Consider the following 17,271-nt stretch of genomic DNA (forward strand, 5'->3'; position numbering starts at 1 on the left):
CTGCTGTGTCAGTCCCACCTGCTCCACCTCCCTGCCCTCCTCGCCCTTCTCATGGTCCCTGATCTTCTTACGGTCCTCCTGGTCATAGTCACAGGGTTGAAATCACAAGATGTACCTTGTACACTGGCTTTTTTCAGTGTCACTTTGGGCTCCATGTGGCTGCTGAGCACACTTTTGGGGGTGGGGTGTTGTAACTTATAAAATGTTTCGTGTCGCCAAGATTCCAAGGTTCCTATTTGCTGAAAGAGACAGGACATTTATCCAAAGATGAAGCTTCTTACTGGCACTTTTCAGCTCAGTTCCAGCCTTTGTGGCCATCTGGGGAGTGAACCAGCAGATGGGCGATCTTTCTGTGTCTCTCCTCTCAAAAAATTAAATTAAAAAATATATATATATATATGCACGTGTGTGTGTTTGAAAGTGAGAGTGGCAGAGAGAGAGAGAAATCTTCCATCTGCTGGCTCACATCCAAAAGGTCACCAGTAGTAGCACTAGATCAGGCCAAAACCAGGACCTTCATCTACAGCTTCACATGGGTAAATGCTTGGGTTGTTTTCTGCTACAGAATTCTCAGGCCATTAGCAGGGGATGGATTGGAAGTGGAGCACCTGGGATTTGAATGGTGCCCATTTGGAATTCTGTCCCTAAAGGTTCCAGGTTGTCCCATGGCAAACCTGCTTTGGCATGGAGTCATGGGATGGAGCAATGTCCACCTTCTCCTTCCCGCCTAGTAGGATGTGCTCGTTACTTCTGGTCAGAACAAAGCAGATGGCCTTGTGAACACACCCAGTCTGCCTCAGCCTGATGCATCAGTGTTGCCAACTCATTTTTTTTTTTATCACCAAATTGTAGTTGCTTATATTATTCATATGGCAGGGAGAGAGATGAGAGAGCAAACTCCCAACTGCTGGTTCACCCTCTGAATGTTCACTGTGAGCAGGGCTGGGTAAGACCAAAGCCAGGAGCCAAGAACTCAGTGTGGGTTTCCCATGTGGGTGGCAGGGACCCAAGTGCTTCAAATGACACCTGCTGCCTCCCAGGGTATGCATTAACAGGATGCTGAAATGGAACACGGCAATCCAACGAGCAGCTTAACTGCTGTGCTTAGTGGCTGCCTGGGATTACATTTCATTGTAAAAATGAACCTTCTATGGACTCACTTGTTCAGGAGCCTCTCAGTGGCCTCCAGGCTTTCCAGTTATGAATAAAGCTGCTGGAACACAGGCCCATTCCTGCGTGGACACAGTTAGGAATTCATCTGTGTAACTGCCAAGACCTGTGATTGTGGAGTCATGGGGTTGGACCACAGCGGTCCTCTCCTTATCTACATCTTCAAGCTCTTGTGCTCAACTAGGATCTGAAACTATTACCAGCACCCAGTATTTTGAGAGAGAGACAACCCCATTGACATCTCATTGCAGTATATAGCTTATTGTTTGCCTTGTGTAGTCATCTGTTGTCAATTCCAAAATTGTTCTTCATGTGACACATTGCAAGTCTGTGCCCCAATCACCGTGGGCATTGGTCACTGTTACCCTTTTGTGTTTGCATACGTGTTTGCTTAGAAGGAGTGTGTTGCTGAGCTGGTTCAGGGAACCCAGGGCCCTGTGGGTGTGGCTTCTGGTGTCTAGACCCAGGGTGCGCCGCAGCCGCAGCCATAATAAAGTGGGGCATCCCAGCTTTCTGTGGTGGACTTGGAAGTGCTCATGTGGTCAATGAAGACATCGCCAGTCCCCGATCATGGAGCCAGTCACTACTGCTGCCAGGCCTCCATTGGCCCACATAGCGGAGAGAACAGGTGCAGACCTGCTGCCCACACTGCATGACCCTCCAGATTCCTCAGTTCAGATTACCTGTCCACCAGGAAAACCTCCCAAAACTTTCATAAGACACGCATGCTGCCCAGCCGGGATCATGGTCCCAGGTCAGCCAGTGGCTGCCTGGGTGTGTGATCCCCTCTGGACGCAAAGAAATGCTATTGGCTGTCAGTCCCAGAGAGCAGCGTTAGTCCCAAACAGGTCTGTCCATGATCTGTCTATTGGATTCCTCTCTGGTGCTGGAAACTGCTTGATATTTCTGGTTTTGATCCCCAGAATTGGGAGACACTCTTCAAGGGTAGCCAGTTTGTGGTTCCCAGCAGGAGGCCTGGTGTGCTGCGGGCCCCCTCCATGGGGCAGGCTGGGGCATCTCCTCTTCTGGGCTTGCCAGCCAACACTGGTACCATGGCCTTGACTCAGCCCCCTTCCTTGGACACTGGCCAGTTGCTAAGTGTTGTTATACTCGTTCCCCTTTTTTTTTTTTTAAGATTTGTTATTATTATTTTAGAAAGAAAGATTTACAGAGAGAAGATACAAAGAGAAAGATCTTCCATCTGTTGGCTCACTCCCCAAGTGGCTGCAATGGCCAGAGCTGAGCCCATCCCAAGCCAGGAGCCAACAACTTCTTCCGGGTCTCCCACAAGCAGGGAGCTGGATGGAAAGTGGAGCAGCTGGGATATGAACCAGCAATTCCTCGATATTGTTACTAATCTCTCTGACTGCCCTAATTTAAGGGTTGTACTGTATCAGAGGTTGGGGTGGAGGACCCAAGGTGTCCTAGGTGGGTGGCTGTTCCAGGTGCCCAAAGTCTTTGGACTTAGTGTCTTTCCATGTGCATGTTTGTTGCTGGAATGTCATTTTAAGAAATCTATACAAGTCCTTTGCCCATTTTTAACTCGATTGTTTCTTACCTTTAAAATGGGTGTTACCCCCAGCAGTCTTATTCACTACCTGTAATTGGTCTGAAATAAGGAAAAGAACTGTGTGTGAAGTAGACTTGGAGGGGTAGGAAAGCTCCGCAAACACATGGGGTTCTGTTGAGCAAAGAAGGCTGTGCTGTGTCAAGAAGGTGGGATGTCTTTGTGGTTAAGGGCTTGAGCCTGGAGTTCAACTCCCGAGCTGTGCCACTCACCCACAGTGTGGCTGCAGTAAGCCATTCACTTCTCTGAGCCTTGGTTTGCTGCTCTGTAGAATGGGGGTGTTGGGACCTGCTCCAAGTGCTTGCTTCAGTAACACGTACGCTAACATACACTACTCTTGAGGGTGAAGTGTTTGGAGGGAGGGCTACAGTGCATCCAGGAGCACTCACAACCCAGATCCCAGCTCTTGAGTTCACAGCCGACCACCCATGCACTTCCGGACTTTCATCCTCTGTTCTCAGAAACAAGCGAGCCCCTGGAAAGACCTGGTACAGAGCGCCCACCTCAGGCAGCCCAGATTCTCGGGACCTTAGACATGACTTTGGTTCCCATTTGGGCCAACACTTCAGCTGCTCTCACAAGGGGTTCTGGTAGAGTGTTCCTCAGCACACACCACCCTGTGAAGCATAGGGCAGACCCCAAAAGGTGTTTTGGTGTTTTGTTTTTAGGACAATCTTGAGAATTTTGAGCTTGGAGCGAAGCGGCAAAGATGGCAGCAGCAAGAATTCCTGCACGCCTTTTCCCAGCTCCCCTTGGCTGCCGGCTGCTGTCTCTAGTCCTTCCCCCACTCCACCCCCCATTTGCTCTCAGGACTTGCACATTGGCAGGATCCCTGGTCAGTGACATTGTGCGACAGCCTCCCTCCCCTCTGTGTGGGTCTGGCACTTTGGCAGGATGAGGTGGAGGTCGTGTGCTTCCTCAGAAGTGACGCCATAGCCTCCCCTGTATGCCTGTGTGGGAGCAGCGTGCAGTGTATTGAGGGAGGGGGGTGCAGGTAGGGTGTGCCAGTCCCTCTCCGTGGTCACTGCTTCCCCTTTTGTAGTTAATGAATTTTAACTGTTCCTTTCCTTTCCTTTGCTTGTGTGTCCAAGGCGCAGGTGTCTGTCTCACAAGTTGTAATCCTGTCATTACTTCATTGCTTACATTTCCACCTTAAGCCCTTGACAACTGGTTGGGAAGTCTTCAGCCATGACAGAGGAAATCCAAGTGCCATCAGTACAGAGAGCCCCTGTGAGGCCTGCACCTGAGGCTGGTCCTGTAAGGCCTGGCATCCTGCCTGCCTAGCACTCCTGGCACTCCTGCCTCCCTCCCTGCCTCACTCCACCTCCCTCCCCCCCACGCCATCTGCTCAGGGTTAATCTGCAGTTAATCTGTGCTCAGATGTAAATGGCAGGCTCTTACCCCCTGAAGGCCGTGTATCTGGTTGCTCTGTTCAGGCCCCAGGTTGATTATCACAGTTTAAAAAGCCACTTTAATGTAATACAGTTCACAGACCATTGTCTTCACCCTTAGCTAAGTGCGCTGTTCAGTGGGGCTTTGATGTGTTCATAGATCCATGAGGCCAGCCTCGCAGTTCTGGAACACCCTGTGCCCTTTAGCTTCTGTCTATTCTGAAACACCCTGGACAGCCACCCCCCACCCACTTCCTGTCTCAACAGACATTCATTCGAGTCATGAGGTGTGAGTGGAGTCACCTAACACGTGCCCTTTGTGATGCTTGTTTATAGGAGCGAAGTCCTTCCAAGGTTTGCCTGTGTTATAGCATGAGTTATTACTTTGTTCCTTGGAATAGCCAAGTAACATGTGCCCTTGTGTGCTACTCTATGTGCGGTGAACCTGCCTGTTGGCTGGTGGACATCTGGGCTTGTTCTACCTTTGGGCTATCATAGATAGGGCTGACATGGACATTTGTGCACACAATTTTGTTTGCACACCTGTTCCCTAAAAAGAAAAGAAAAAAAGAAAAGAAATTATCAGAAAAGCAGTTACAGCAAAGGGGGAGAGACAGAGAGATCTTCCATCTGTTGGTTCACTACCCAAATGGCCATCATGGCCAGAGCTGGGCCAGGACAAAGCCAGTTTATTCATGCTTTTCTACGTGGTGGCAGGTACCAGGCACTTGGGCCATCCTCTGCTGAGTTCCCAGGTGTCAGCAGGGAGTTGGCTGAGAAATGTAGCAACTGAACTTAAACTGGTGTCCACGCTGGATGCCAGCGTTGCAGGCAGTGGCTTCACTGCCCACACAAGCTCCCGCACAGCGGCCCTTAGTTCTTTTGGGTCTAACTAGGAGTGCGGTTTTTGGGTTGTGGAATAGTTCTGTATGTCACTTTTTAAGGAGCTGTCATCTGCAGCGTGCGTACCATTTGCATTCCCAGCAGCCACACTTAGGGCTTCTACTCTTCTCCACTTCTTTGGCAGCGCTTGCTGTTTGCCACTTTTAAAGCTGTAGCCATCCCAGCAGGTGTGACATATCTCACTGTGGCCTTCAGTGACATTTCCTTCACGACAGCTGACACTCGTCTTTTCGTGTGATTTTTGGACACTTTAGTTTTCTGTGTCTATTTTCAAACCCTTTGCCCTTTTTTTAAATAAACATTTATTTATTTTTATTGGAAAGTCAGATATACAAAGAGGAGGAGAGGCAGAGAGTAAAATCTTCCATCTGTTGATTCACTCCCCAAGTGGCTACAATGGCTGGAGCTAAGCCAATCCAAAGCCAGGAGCCAGGATTCTCTTCCAGTTCTCCCATGTGGGTGCAGGGTCCCAAGGCTTTGGGCCGTCCTCAACTGCTTTCCCAGGCCACAAGCAGGGAGCTGGATGGGAAGTGGGGACGCTGGGATTAGAACATATGCCCATCTGGGTTGCTGGCCCTTGGAAGTAGGGGATTAGCCAATAGTCATCATGCTGGTCCCTGAGTGTTTCCTCTTATGTGGATTTTCTACTTATTGATATTAATATCCTTTGATAGACCACAGTTATAAATTTTGATGAAGTGCAGTGTGTCTTTTGCTTTTGTCGATTATGCTTTTCGTGTCATCAAAGAAATCTCTGTCAAATCTGAGGTTGTAAATGTTCTTTGAATTCTCCTAGGGATTTTTTGGTTCCGGTTTTTACGTCACAGTTGCAGACCGTTTGGGAGTTTTTGTGTCTGGCACAGACTAAGACGCCCTCCTCCTCCTGTATTCATGGATGTGTGGTGACCCCGGTGCCAGTTGTGGCAGAGGTCTCCGCAGCGTAGCCAACAGCTGGCTGCCCGTGGCAGGTGGATTTGGTTCTGGACTTTGGGTCCCAATCCAGTGCCCATGTTTTGAGCACCCCACCCCCACAGGGCAGACATACTGACAGGCCAGAGAAGGTGAGACAGCTGGGGTGACAAACTTAATGAGATGCTGAGGAGAGAGAGTAGCTTCAGGCTGGGGTTGTGGCGTAGGGTGGCGGGAGCTGTGGGCCAGGTACAGGGATGGTGGCGAGGGTTGCTGTTTGTCTCAAGGCCAGTTTGGCAAGGCAGCTGGGGCCCATAGATTGTCGTGAATTCCCAGGTGAGGAGTCTGGACCTGACTGGAAGGATCTGTTCGCAGGGAGGGCAGGGTCTGTGCACGGGAGCCCGACAGCAAGGCAAGTACTGACAATTACAATTGCTCTGGCCCAGGCAACCCCCCAGCCCTCTCAGATCCCCTGGGTGGGCGACTGAACTCACAGTGGCTATGATCACGACTGCCTGGCCGGTTCTGAGCACAGGTCCAAGGTGGCTGCATGGAAAGTGCCCGTTGACTGGTTATTTTTCTCTAGGTGCACAACCTGCAGCTTGGGCTCCCTGGGAGGCACAGTGACCACAGGGGCATTTGGGGAGGAGATGTTGTTGTCCTCTGGAACTTCTGATGGATTCCACATGGTCAGCCTGTGGCCAGCTGGGAGGTAGCCCTAGCTGCTTTTTCTTCCCAGTTGGGTGGCCCAGGGTCAGACTGAGCCTGTGCCGGAGTGGTTTGTAATGCGTGGGTTCCTCTTGAAGGCTCCTGGTTAAGGGCTGGGGCTCCACTTGGATCACCTCTCTTCTTGACTTCTCCCTGCCAATTCATGTGCTGGGTGGTCCCTGTTCTGACTCAGAGTCCCCCCTGCAGTCCCACCCACCCAGAGTCCACACCCAGGATCCTTACTGAAGGATTTGGGGATTAGTAGCATCTGCCAGTGGGGGAGGGAGGGGAAGACAACCAGAAGTGTGCAAGGCAGCAGACAGCAGGTTCCCAGGCAGTGCGGTGCTCGACCTTGGAGCTGAAAGAGAAAGGTCTGTTTGTGTTTCCATGAATGAGAGGGGACAGCTGGCCTGCAGATAGCAGGCCAGGCCAGCTGAAGGTTGCCTTGGCTGCTGGCTTGAAGCAAATATCCAGAGCCGGGGTCCTGGGCAGAGGACAGATGGAGAAGGATGGAGCCGGGCTGAGGACAGCCCCCTGAAAGCTGGGGTCCAGGCTGGGCCACATACAAAGTCACTTGCCAGCCCGTGAGCACACCTGAGCCTTAGCACATCCACGAGCAGGTGAGCAGCCAAGCACTGGGTCTCTCTCCAGACATGTCTCATGTTCCCAGGGAGCACTGCCCTGGGCCCCTTCAATAAGCGGCCCCTCGCTGAGAGGGCGGTCAGGGTTTCTTTTGCAGAAGGGCTGCTCGGCCGGGCCTCAGCAGAGCCACCCCCGCTGCATGTCTAGTAGCAGGTTTTCATCTGTGCCTCAAAGGACTTGGACTTGGAGGGCCAGGGACACCTCACCCTGAGGACTGGATGCTATCCCGTGAGCCCAATCCCCATCCCATCGGCTCTCCTTCTTCTGTGCCGTAGACTCCTTTGTGGGCAGTCAGGAAGGCCCTGTGGAGCCTGGGGTGAATGCGAAGCCTGCATCCTGTAGGGGTCACCCACAGCACTGCACTAAGGCAGGAAAGCAGCTGCAGTTTCAGTTAGGACAGAGTTGGGGTAAGGCAGGGCAGGCTGTGGGTTGTCTGCGGGCCCTGTACATCAGGAAGAGGCATGGGATGGGGTCCTGCTTCGGGCCTGCAGGGAGAGCCTGGCTGTGTCAATGCCTTGGCCTTGGCTTTTCAGGTCAATGTGTGTTGTGTGGGACTAACACAATATGGACGAAGGAGGAGCGGAGCCCCAGTTACCCCGGGGTCCTCCTGCCTGCGTCTCCCAGTGGCGGGAATCTTGCCTGCCCTGTTGTCACCATTCAGACATGACAAGCACGAGCAGCTCTCTGGGGACGTGCGGGTGCGGCGTGAGGCCGTTGAAGTCCCAGGGCTGCGCTGGAAGGAGAGGGGCCATAGCAGGTATCTCATATCATATTCTGCTAGGAGGCCTTGAACAGCATTTTAATCTGGGTGTGAGAAGGCTGCTCCTCGTAGGCCAAGGGACAGACAGGGATTTGGGGCTCACTGGAATGGCCATTTTAGGCCATTAAAGGTTCTCAAAGATTTGCACACCTAGGCAAGAAAACCTATCCCACAGCATTCTGTGAGTTATCGGAGACCTCAGGTGGGTCAGACTGCAAAGGAAGGTATCCCCGCCGGCCCGCCAGATCTAGGAGGAGGAACTGCTGGGCTGCCCTTGGTGTGTGTGTTCTGTGACTGGAGCTGGAGAACTGTATGTGGTCGTTCCCTGCCCTGCACGGGGCAGTGCTGGACACTGAGCGCTATGCCTCTGGGGGAGGGGCCAAAGACTAGATAGATTCCTCCCAGGGCATCTTGGATGGACTGTCCCAAACCAAAGGACACAGAGACCTGGGGGTTCTCCAAGCTGGAGCTGAGAGACAAGGAGAATGCTGTCGTTTGACTAAATCATATTTAGAAAATGACTTAAAAAACAACTTTCCCTGTAATCCCCCATCTGGTGTAATACACAAGCACTGGGTTCTCTGGGCTGATATCTGCCCGGTGGGGATGTTTATTGCACCTGTTCTGGGTGCACTTGACCTTCCAGGTCAGTGTGGCTTTTGACACTGATCATGTTGGAGTCCTTTCTAGGTTTCCCATGGTTTGGGTTGGTGTTGACCACTATGTACTATGGGGCTGGAGACAGAATAGGGGAATGAGCCTGTGTGTGTCCAGTCGGGAAGATGGTGAAGGAGGTGGGGGCTGCACTGCCAGGCCCTGAGGCTGGACCTGACTCTGTGCTGTGGTGGACCTGTGAAGGTTGGTGGTGGGTCCCTGCATGTGTGCTGGACACCGCTGTGTTCTAGACCCTCCACCACCCCTAGGGTTGTGGTCTCTACTCAGGAGTAACAGAGACCGATGACCATCGCCTGCCCCCAGGGAGGGGGTGGATGAGACACCAGGAAAGGAGTGGGGTCAGTCTAGTTGGGAGCAGGGTGATGGGGAGCCGGCATCCATAGGAAGTGTACAGAGAAGTGGCCTGATAAGAGGTTGGAGGAGATGGGACCACGCCACCAGACTCCTCCTCTGGCCGCAGTGGGAGTGGTATGGGGGATGCAGGGACAGGCTAGACCATGCAACCCTGAGTGCAGCTGGGTGTTTTCCCCAATGGTAGTAGAGAGCCACTGAAGGACGTGGAGCAAAGGGATTGCACAGCCTGACTTGGGAGTGGACAACCTTGGTGGCTGCTCCCAGGGGGGAGGGAGACTGAGCCACAACCACAGGCAGGGTGGGAGAGGAGGGGGCTCAGCTTGGGGCAAGCCAATCCCAAAGGCTGCCTGAGGACAGGGTTGAGTGTCAGGGACACTTATTGGGCCATGGCCTCCATGAGGCTTCTGTCTCGTCCCCCTTATGCACAGGGTCCCTTCCTTGTGGCTTCTCAGCCAGTGGCTCCTCCAGGTTTCAAAGAGGCCACAGGGCATGTTCTAGGGCTCTCTCATCCCAACAGGTGCAGGACATGCTGCTGCTGGCGCCCCTTATCTGGCTGCTGTCGTTGAGCCTCCGTCTCATAGTAACGGAGCAGATGTCAGGGCCTGTTGCCAAGGCTCCCTGCAGCATTAGTTCCCGGGTTGGGACAGAGGCTCTGGCACGGCACAGCACGGCGTCGCCGCAGCCCCAAGAACACCTGCTGCTTGGCAAGTATTCTCTCTGTCTGACTTGACTTTTGTTCCCTCTGTGCACTCCTGTCTCCTTCCCTGTTGCGGTGGCCTTGTGTGGCTCCTCTACGTGGGGTGACAAACAGCAGGGGCACAGCACAGCCACTGTCCCCTCCCCCACCAGGGCCAACGTGACTGACAGTCCCAGCTCTGCCCTGCCGCTCCCACTCCGGTGCAGCTCCCTGGGTGCCAGCTTGGACTTGGCACACGGGGCAAGTCTTCTTGTCTTCTGGTGCCACAGAGGCCACTTGCTGGGCCCCCGGGACCCTCCCCATCCGCGGCTGGTGTGGGGAAGGGGCTTGGCTGTCTTGGAGACTCTTGTTGACCTCCCCTGTCAACGGCATGGCATCTCTGCCAAGTGGAAAATCAAACTCCTCACGGTTCCAGGAAGGGATTTGACTGGAGACCGGGGTCAGGGTTGACGGTTTGTTTGCTGGATACCGTTTGGGTCCACCCTTTCTTGCTGTGGTAACATTGGCCAGCAGAGCCAGCAACAGGAGCATTTGCCACCACTCCCTGTAGGGGCAAGGGGTGCTGGCCAAGTGGTTCGTTCTGTGCCTCACTGTTCACCGGCTCCAGGCAGCTGTGGGAACCCTGCTCTGCATGTGCTGCCACTCCATGTTGGCCATCGCCTGCGGCATCCCCTCCTGCTCTTGTCCCTAAAACATTTCTTGTTACTATAGAGACAGCCCGTCCTGGGCACGCACACCCTCAGGCCTGGGTTTGCTTTGTCACGGTCGCTTGGTGGGAGGGAGTGTCGGGGAGGGTCACAGTGCAGCTGTGGTCTTGGCATGTGCTGCTTTAGTGGGAGCTGTCTTCCATAGGGTCACAGTTTTGACTTCATCCAGATGGACCCCAGCCAAGTCAACAGATGGGGCTCAGGGGAGGCTGCATGGATATTCATTCGTTTGTGCCGCAGCCTGGGGAGTCCTTGGGCCTGATAGGGCCAGTAAAATGTGTCTGACCTGAAACCAAGGCAGGATGTGCTGGGTCTGCAGGTCAGGGAGGTGAAGGCGGCAGGACATGGCACAGGTGACAGACTGGCAGTGTGTGCACGGCCTCTGCGAGGGTGGCTTGTTTACCTTCTAATGTCTTTCTGGGAATTTCATGTATGCTGGCCTCAGCTGCTTCCAGGTGATGGTATAGGGTCAGAGGCTGAGGTCCAGCAGCCGCCTTCCTGGGTGACACTGGGCTGCTGGCCCACACCCTGATGCAGAGGACACCTGGAGGGACCAGCTGGGCCACTTGGTCCCAGGGCTCTAAGCCCAGCACTTGCTTCAGTGGCTCTGAGCCTGCAGTGTGCGTCAAGGAGGCCGTGGCCTCCTTTTGAGTAGGTGTGAATCCCGATAAGAAGGGTGGCTGTGTATGTCCTAGGGGTCACCCAGGTGGGAGTTTGCAGCAAAATCTTGCTCTCTGGAGCTCAAAAATAAGCCCCTGTGAGCTGTGGGCTTCTGGCTTCCACCTGGCATGGTCTTGGCTGTTGCAGGTGTTTTGGTAGAAAGATCAGAGAGCTCTCTGTCTCTAATAAATTTAGATTTTTTTAAGAATTCGCAAAGAAGGAAACAAATGTTAGCCCGACAAGGCTCCCCTGCCCCCCCCAGCAGAGCATCATGTGCTGGATGATTCTAGATGTACTTTGCTGGGAGCAGGCCAAGGCCTGCACCTGATACCTGTTTTAAAGAAGTATTTACTTGTTGACATATTCAAAAGGCGGAGGAGGGGGAGGTGTCTTTTATCCCCTGCTTCACTCTTCAAATGGCCACGACAGCTAGGGCCAGACAAGACCGAAGTTAGGAACCCCAGACTCTAGGCTGGTCTCCCCTGTGGGTGGCAGGAACCCAAGTACATGGGGGCCATCGTTGGCAGGCAGCTGGATTGGAAATGGAGCAGTGAGGATGCAGTTCAGTGCCCTGATGATGGGATGCTGGCATCACAAGTGGGCCATGACTGAACCCACTGTGCTGCTTGTAATACCCGCTGCAGTCACTGACAACTTGAGTGGCTACAGTGTTGCTGTGGAAGTTTCTCAAGTGTCCACTGAACTTGGCCCAGGGGTGCCGCCCTCTGCACCTACTAAGCCATCCCTTCTGTTCCTTGAAGTTTTGAAGAGACACAGAAGCAGGGCTCCTGGGCTGTAGTCAGTTGTGAATGTTTGCTTTGAACAGAGAAAAGATTCTCACACCCACAGTGGGTGGTAGGACTGTGCCATTCACAAGATGACAGCAATTCAACAAAGAAAACCCAGAGCCCAGACAAATCACAGTGTGCTCAAAGGGCTGGAACAGGGCCCCAGGTTTAAAGTGTCTGTAACTGTGTCGCTTCTGATCTCACCTGCATCTTCCTGGGTTCTACCTTAGCCTTGTTTGAGAGAAAGTCAAGAGTTGAGATCTGAGGAACATTCCCCCCTCCCCTCGCCGCTAGGTTTTGGACCTGGCTGTGGGGTCTCCATGCCTGGCTCATTGCAGCCTGGGGTTATCCAAGTCTGTCAGGTCCACAGTGGTGCATCAGGTTCCAGCTGGAAAGGCAGGTGCCTGGATGTGTGGTGAGTGGTTTTCTGCACACTTCCCCCTGCTGGTCAGCACAGGAATGGTGATGTTGGTCTAGTCTCCAAAACTCTGAGGATCCCCAATACCTTTCAGGGGGTCCTCAAAGCCACAAGTAATTTTCTAAAGATTTATTTATTTTTGGGCCCAACATGGTGGTTTAGCGGCTAAAGTCCTTAGCATCCTTGAACCCACCGGGATCCCATATGGGTGCCAGTTCTAATTCTGGCAGCCCCGCTTCCCATCCAGCTCCCTGCTTGTAGCCTGGGAAAGGCTACAAGCCTTGGGACCCTGCACCCACGTGGAAGACCTGGAGGAAGTTCCTGGCTCCTGGCTTCAGATCAGCGCAGCACCTGCCATTGTGGTCACTTGGGGAGTGGTTAAACTGGGAGTAGGGAACTTGATGTATGCCTCCTATGTGGGTGCAGGGACCCAAGTGCTTGGGCCATATTTAGTACTTTTCCTGGGCCATTAGTAGGGAGTTGAATTGTAATGGAGCAGGTAGGACACAAATCAATGCCCACATGAGGTGCTGGAGTTGCAGGCAGTGGCTTAACCCACTGTTCCCATTTTAGGTGGTGGTTCAAGTCTCAGCTGCTTTCAATCCAGTTCCCTCTCCCTGCTAATTCACCTGGGAAGACAGTGGGAAATGGCCTGAGTACATGAGTCCCTGCCACCCATGCCCTGTTGGGGTTCCAGACTTCAGGCTTTGGTCTGGCCCAGCCCCAGCGGTTGTTGTCATTTGGGGATTGAACCACTACATGTAAGATCTGTTTGTCTTTTTCTTTCTCTCTGACACTCTGCCTGTCAAGTAAATAACACAGATCTTAAAAAAGAGAGAAAAAAACCTTTCATCCGCTGGTTCTCTCCCCACATGTGTGCAACAGCCAAGGTTGGGCCCAACCAAAGCCAGAAGCCAGAAACTCCACCCAGGTCTCCCACATGGGTATCAGGGCCCATGTGCCTAGGATCATTAGCCGGAAGCAGGATCAGAAGTAGAGCAGCCGGGACTTGAGCCAGTGCTCTAAGATGGGATGCCAGCATCACAGGCAGTGGCTTCAGCCACAGAGCCGCAGCACCGCAGCACCTGCCCCTATCTAGAATTGTTGTCTAAGTCGCCAAGGAATTGTTGATTCACAGCCCATAGAAGGCACCTTTAAGAGGTTACAATCAGTGGTTTTAATGCATGTGCAAAGTCATGCAGCCATCACCACTATCTTACTCCAGAACCTTCTATCACCTCTGAAAGAAACCCAGATCCCATTTGAAGAGGTGGTTCCCCAGCTGCTTTGCTTGACCCTTAGCCACTTCCTAATTGACCTGGTCTCTCTGGGGCTGCCCTTTGGGAGACGTGGCCTGTCAATGACATCACACAGCTGGAGTGCGAGGGCCTTGGTGTCTGGCTTCTCTCAGCAGACATCAGTGCTGTGTGACACCTTGTGGCCAGATCACAGCCAGCTGGTTGGCTGTGGAACCCTCTGACCGTTCACTGTGTTTTGGGGCAGTGGGATAGTGCTATGTAGACATTCCAGCCCAGGTGTGTGTAGACATGGGCGCTCTTGGGTGTAGACTGAGGGGAGGGGTTTCTGGGTCAGTGTTTTAACGTTTTGAGGGAGTGTCAGATGGATTTCCATATTTATTTTGGAAGAGATAAGGAGAGGCAGAGAAAAAGGGCCATTTTCCATCTGCTGTTTCACTCCCTAAATGGCCACAACAGCTGTCTCTGAGCCAGTCTGGAGCCAGGAGCATCTTCTGGGGCACAGACACTTGGGGCCATCCTCTGCTGCTTTTACCTGGTTATTTGCAGGGAGCTGGATTGAAAGTGGAGCAGCTGGAGCTCCTCCTAGGGGATGCTGGCATCATGGGTGATGGGGTTTAACCTGCTGTGTCACAGCACCATCCTTAACCCGAGGAGGGGTTGGGGTTTGAGTATGGGAACTGCTGGCCTAGTCAGGAGCAGCCCAGGGCAGTGTGGGTGGCTCAGTGCAGCCTCCTGTCCTCGCTCTGGGGTTCTGACACGCTCAGTCAGCCCCCTCACTCCCTCCTCCACTCCTCACTCTTCCTGTTCCCTCCAGTTACACAAGCACCATCCTAGGATGGACAGCAAAGCGTAGGTGCTGCCTGGAAAGTGACCTGCCTGGCTGTGCTCCTGTGGGCCCCTTGGGCAGTTCTGGAACAGGGCTTCCCATTCTGCGCCCAGGGACCAGGGCCAGCACCCCTTGGAGCAGTGCTCCCAGCCCTCCACCTGGCTCTGCAAAGCTCCGTGGTGCCTACTGTCACCTCCTTGGGAGATTCAGGGTACCCAAGCTGCTGGGCTTGCACATGAGTTGGGGATGCCCAGCTGTCCCACTGTCTCCTCCTGCTAGAGGTGTGCCCTGAGAACCAGCAGGGATCAAATGCCCACCTGCTGAGTTGGACATGACTGAGGTGTGCCTCCTGTTTCCTTTCTGTGCCAATCCTTCAGTGTCCTGCTGGTCACATCCATTGTGGTTTCTTGGCCGAGCAGCCTCATTGGGCATCCCTCCTGGACAGCTGAGCCTTTGGCAAAGGGGCCAGGGTGGGGAGTGGAGCTGTGCTGGAAAACAGTTCCCACAGCCTGGCTACAGACAGGGATGATACCTGGAGACTCTGATGTCTGGTTCAGAGGGGCCCCGTCCAGCCCCCGCTCTCCAGCTGGTGACACCCTCTCTGTCTGTTCCCTCCCCTCTCAGATGTAACTGCCTGCCCTCAGCTGGGTGCCTGGAGCCATGGCCGACACCATCTTCGGCAGTGGCAATGACCAATGGGTTTGCCCCAACGACCGACAGCTCGCTCTCCGGGCCAAGTGAGTGCCCCCTCCCCCTCCCAGAAGGTGAAGGGTGCTGCACTACCACAGGCCCTGAGCTGGACGTTTAGCCACTTGCTGTTTCCACACCACGTGAGCTTATGATGAAGAGGATGAGCAAGTGGCCAGGCCAAGGTGCCTAGGTCCCTGTGACTCCTAGCTGTGTGGCCTCTGTCCCAGCAAGCCGGGAGGCTGCAGAGCACCCAGAGGCCTTGGCTGCTGTTCCCGGGCCTAAGGCAGGGGAGCCTAGGTCTTGCCCACGGTGTTATGTGGTTCAGAGTCACACAGCACATAGCCGGGCTCTTGCCTTCCCCCTGGTTCCCACCCATCCCTCTTGGGGTGTGATGGGGGTGGGTGAGGTGGGATTCCTGGTTATCTTGTTCTTCAGCCTGCTGAGCCCTCAGCTCTGGCTGGGGCAGGCTGTCTCCACCCAGCGTCCAGTGTGACTGGTTCTGCCTTTCCTCCCTGCCCCTCATTACCCCAACCCCGTCCCTCACACGATAAGGGGCCATGGGCCTTCGGAGCCTGGTGGCGCTCTGCTGCGTCCCCTCCCCCGCTGTCAGCCTGCACCAGTCATTGGAGCTGGCATTCCCCAACGGGGGCCAAGTCTCAGAAATTGGCAATTACATGTTCCACGCCTCAGGGAGATGGGGCTGGGACATCAAAGAATGGGAAAATGAATCTGCAGTGCCCAGGCCATGTGTCATCCCACGTGATATGTGGGGAGGGTGCCCAGGAATGGAATCAGCCTGGCCCGGCATGACCCCCACAGGTTCCCAGTCCAAGTCCTCCCTGCCCAGAGCTGTTGTCGAGCCTTTCAATACAGAGTAATGCTTTTATCTCCTCCCCGGGGTGTGCCACCAGCAGGCCTGACCCAGCTCTGGGCTAGGAGCCACAGGCAGAGACCCTCTGGGAGGCCCAAGGAAATGACCTTCCCTGGCTCCAGCTCGGGGCCGCCTGCCTTCCAGCCTGCAGGCACCAGCAGTGCTTTTAAAGCCCTGTGCTGTGTGTGGCCACCGAGGCCAGCACGGCCCCTAGTCAGAAGCACAGGTGGGCGAGCCCTTTCAGGGATGTAGCTGCTCTTGGGCTGCCTCCCTGGGCCATGGTAGTGAGCTGGCACACTAAGGGAGGCACACTCACACTGGGTCGGTGTTAGACGGCAGTCCCTGGGGGCGCTGCCAGGCAGCAGAAAGTGCACATGTGAAAGCCCTGGAGTGACTCACTGAGGCCTGCATGGCCTGAATGCAGAATGAGGTGGAGAGGTACGCAGAGGCCAGCTGGGTCAGGGCCTCATCCCCCCCAGAACCTGGCATTCCAGAGGGAGTGCCAGAGGGTACCATGCCACCGTGGCACAGTGTTGAGACTAGACACACACCAGGGCCATGCAGGAACTCAGAGAACTAACCACACAGGGTGGGACCTCTCACCCCCGGAGCGTGTAGACATGGTCACAGGAACAGGGTTCGCCCTGGCAAGGCCTCAACACCGTTGTCTGTGTCCTTCTCCCCCCTGCCCCAGGCTGCAGACAGGCTGGTCTGTGCACACCTATCAGACGGAGAAGCAGCGGAGGAGCCAGAGCCTCAGCCCTGCGGAGGTAGAGGCTGTCCTGCAGGTCATCCGGAGAGCTGAGCGCCTCGACCTCTTGGAGCAGCAGAGAGTCGGGTAAGGGCGGGGTTTGCTGCGGAGAAAGCTGGGGAGGCCCTGGGGCTGCATGTCCCTGATGGGAGGGACAGAGTCAGGATCCCCTACTTCTCTTCCCAAACACCCCCTGCCCCACCCCCACTCTCCGAAACCCCAGCTGTAAGACAGGAAGGCATGCCAACTGCCGGTCAGTGCGGGGGCCGGCTAGGGAAGACATCCTGTGCAGGTCCAGCTGTGGCAGGTGCATGTCCGGCTTGCTCTCGGCTCCCCCCAAGCCCTGGCCAAGGCCTCTGTTGCTGGGAGCCCAGCTCAGCTCTGCCTGTCCTTGTGCCTGTTGTGTCTTATCTTGTTTTCTAACAAAAGCAATTCCCACTTCCTAGAAAATCTGAAAAAAACACCAAAAGCACAAGTAGGAAAGCACTCTGGGCAGTGCGTCAGGCTACAGCTCATTTGGTTCCG

At 54.4% G+C, this 17,271-nt stretch overlaps 1 protein-coding gene across 2 annotated transcripts in view; it reads left to right on the forward strand.

Moving 5' to 3' along the window:
- RPH3AL (rabphilin 3A like (without C2 domains)) overlaps positions 1 to 17,271 on the forward strand; it is a 107,328-nt gene that overhangs the window by 28,466 nt on the left and 61,591 nt on the right. For both annotated transcript variants that reach the window (XM_058675814.1, XM_004594034.2), the window contains exons 2-3: positions 15,059 to 15,171; positions 16,690 to 16,833. In XM_058675814.1, coding sequence (XP_058531797.1) covers positions 15,095 to 15,171; positions 16,690 to 16,833 — 221 coding nt within the window. In that variant the 5' untranslated portion in view covers positions 15,059 to 15,094. The remainder of the gene's footprint in view (positions 1 to 15,058; positions 15,172 to 16,689; positions 16,834 to 17,271) is intronic.

The sequence above is a fragment of the Ochotona princeps genome, chromosome 17 (genome assembly GCF_030435755.1).
Source record: "Ochotona princeps isolate mOchPri1 chromosome 17, mOchPri1.hap1, whole genome shotgun sequence".
In the NCBI taxonomy this organism is placed as follows: Eukaryota; Metazoa; Chordata; class Mammalia; order Lagomorpha; family Ochotonidae; genus Ochotona; species Ochotona princeps.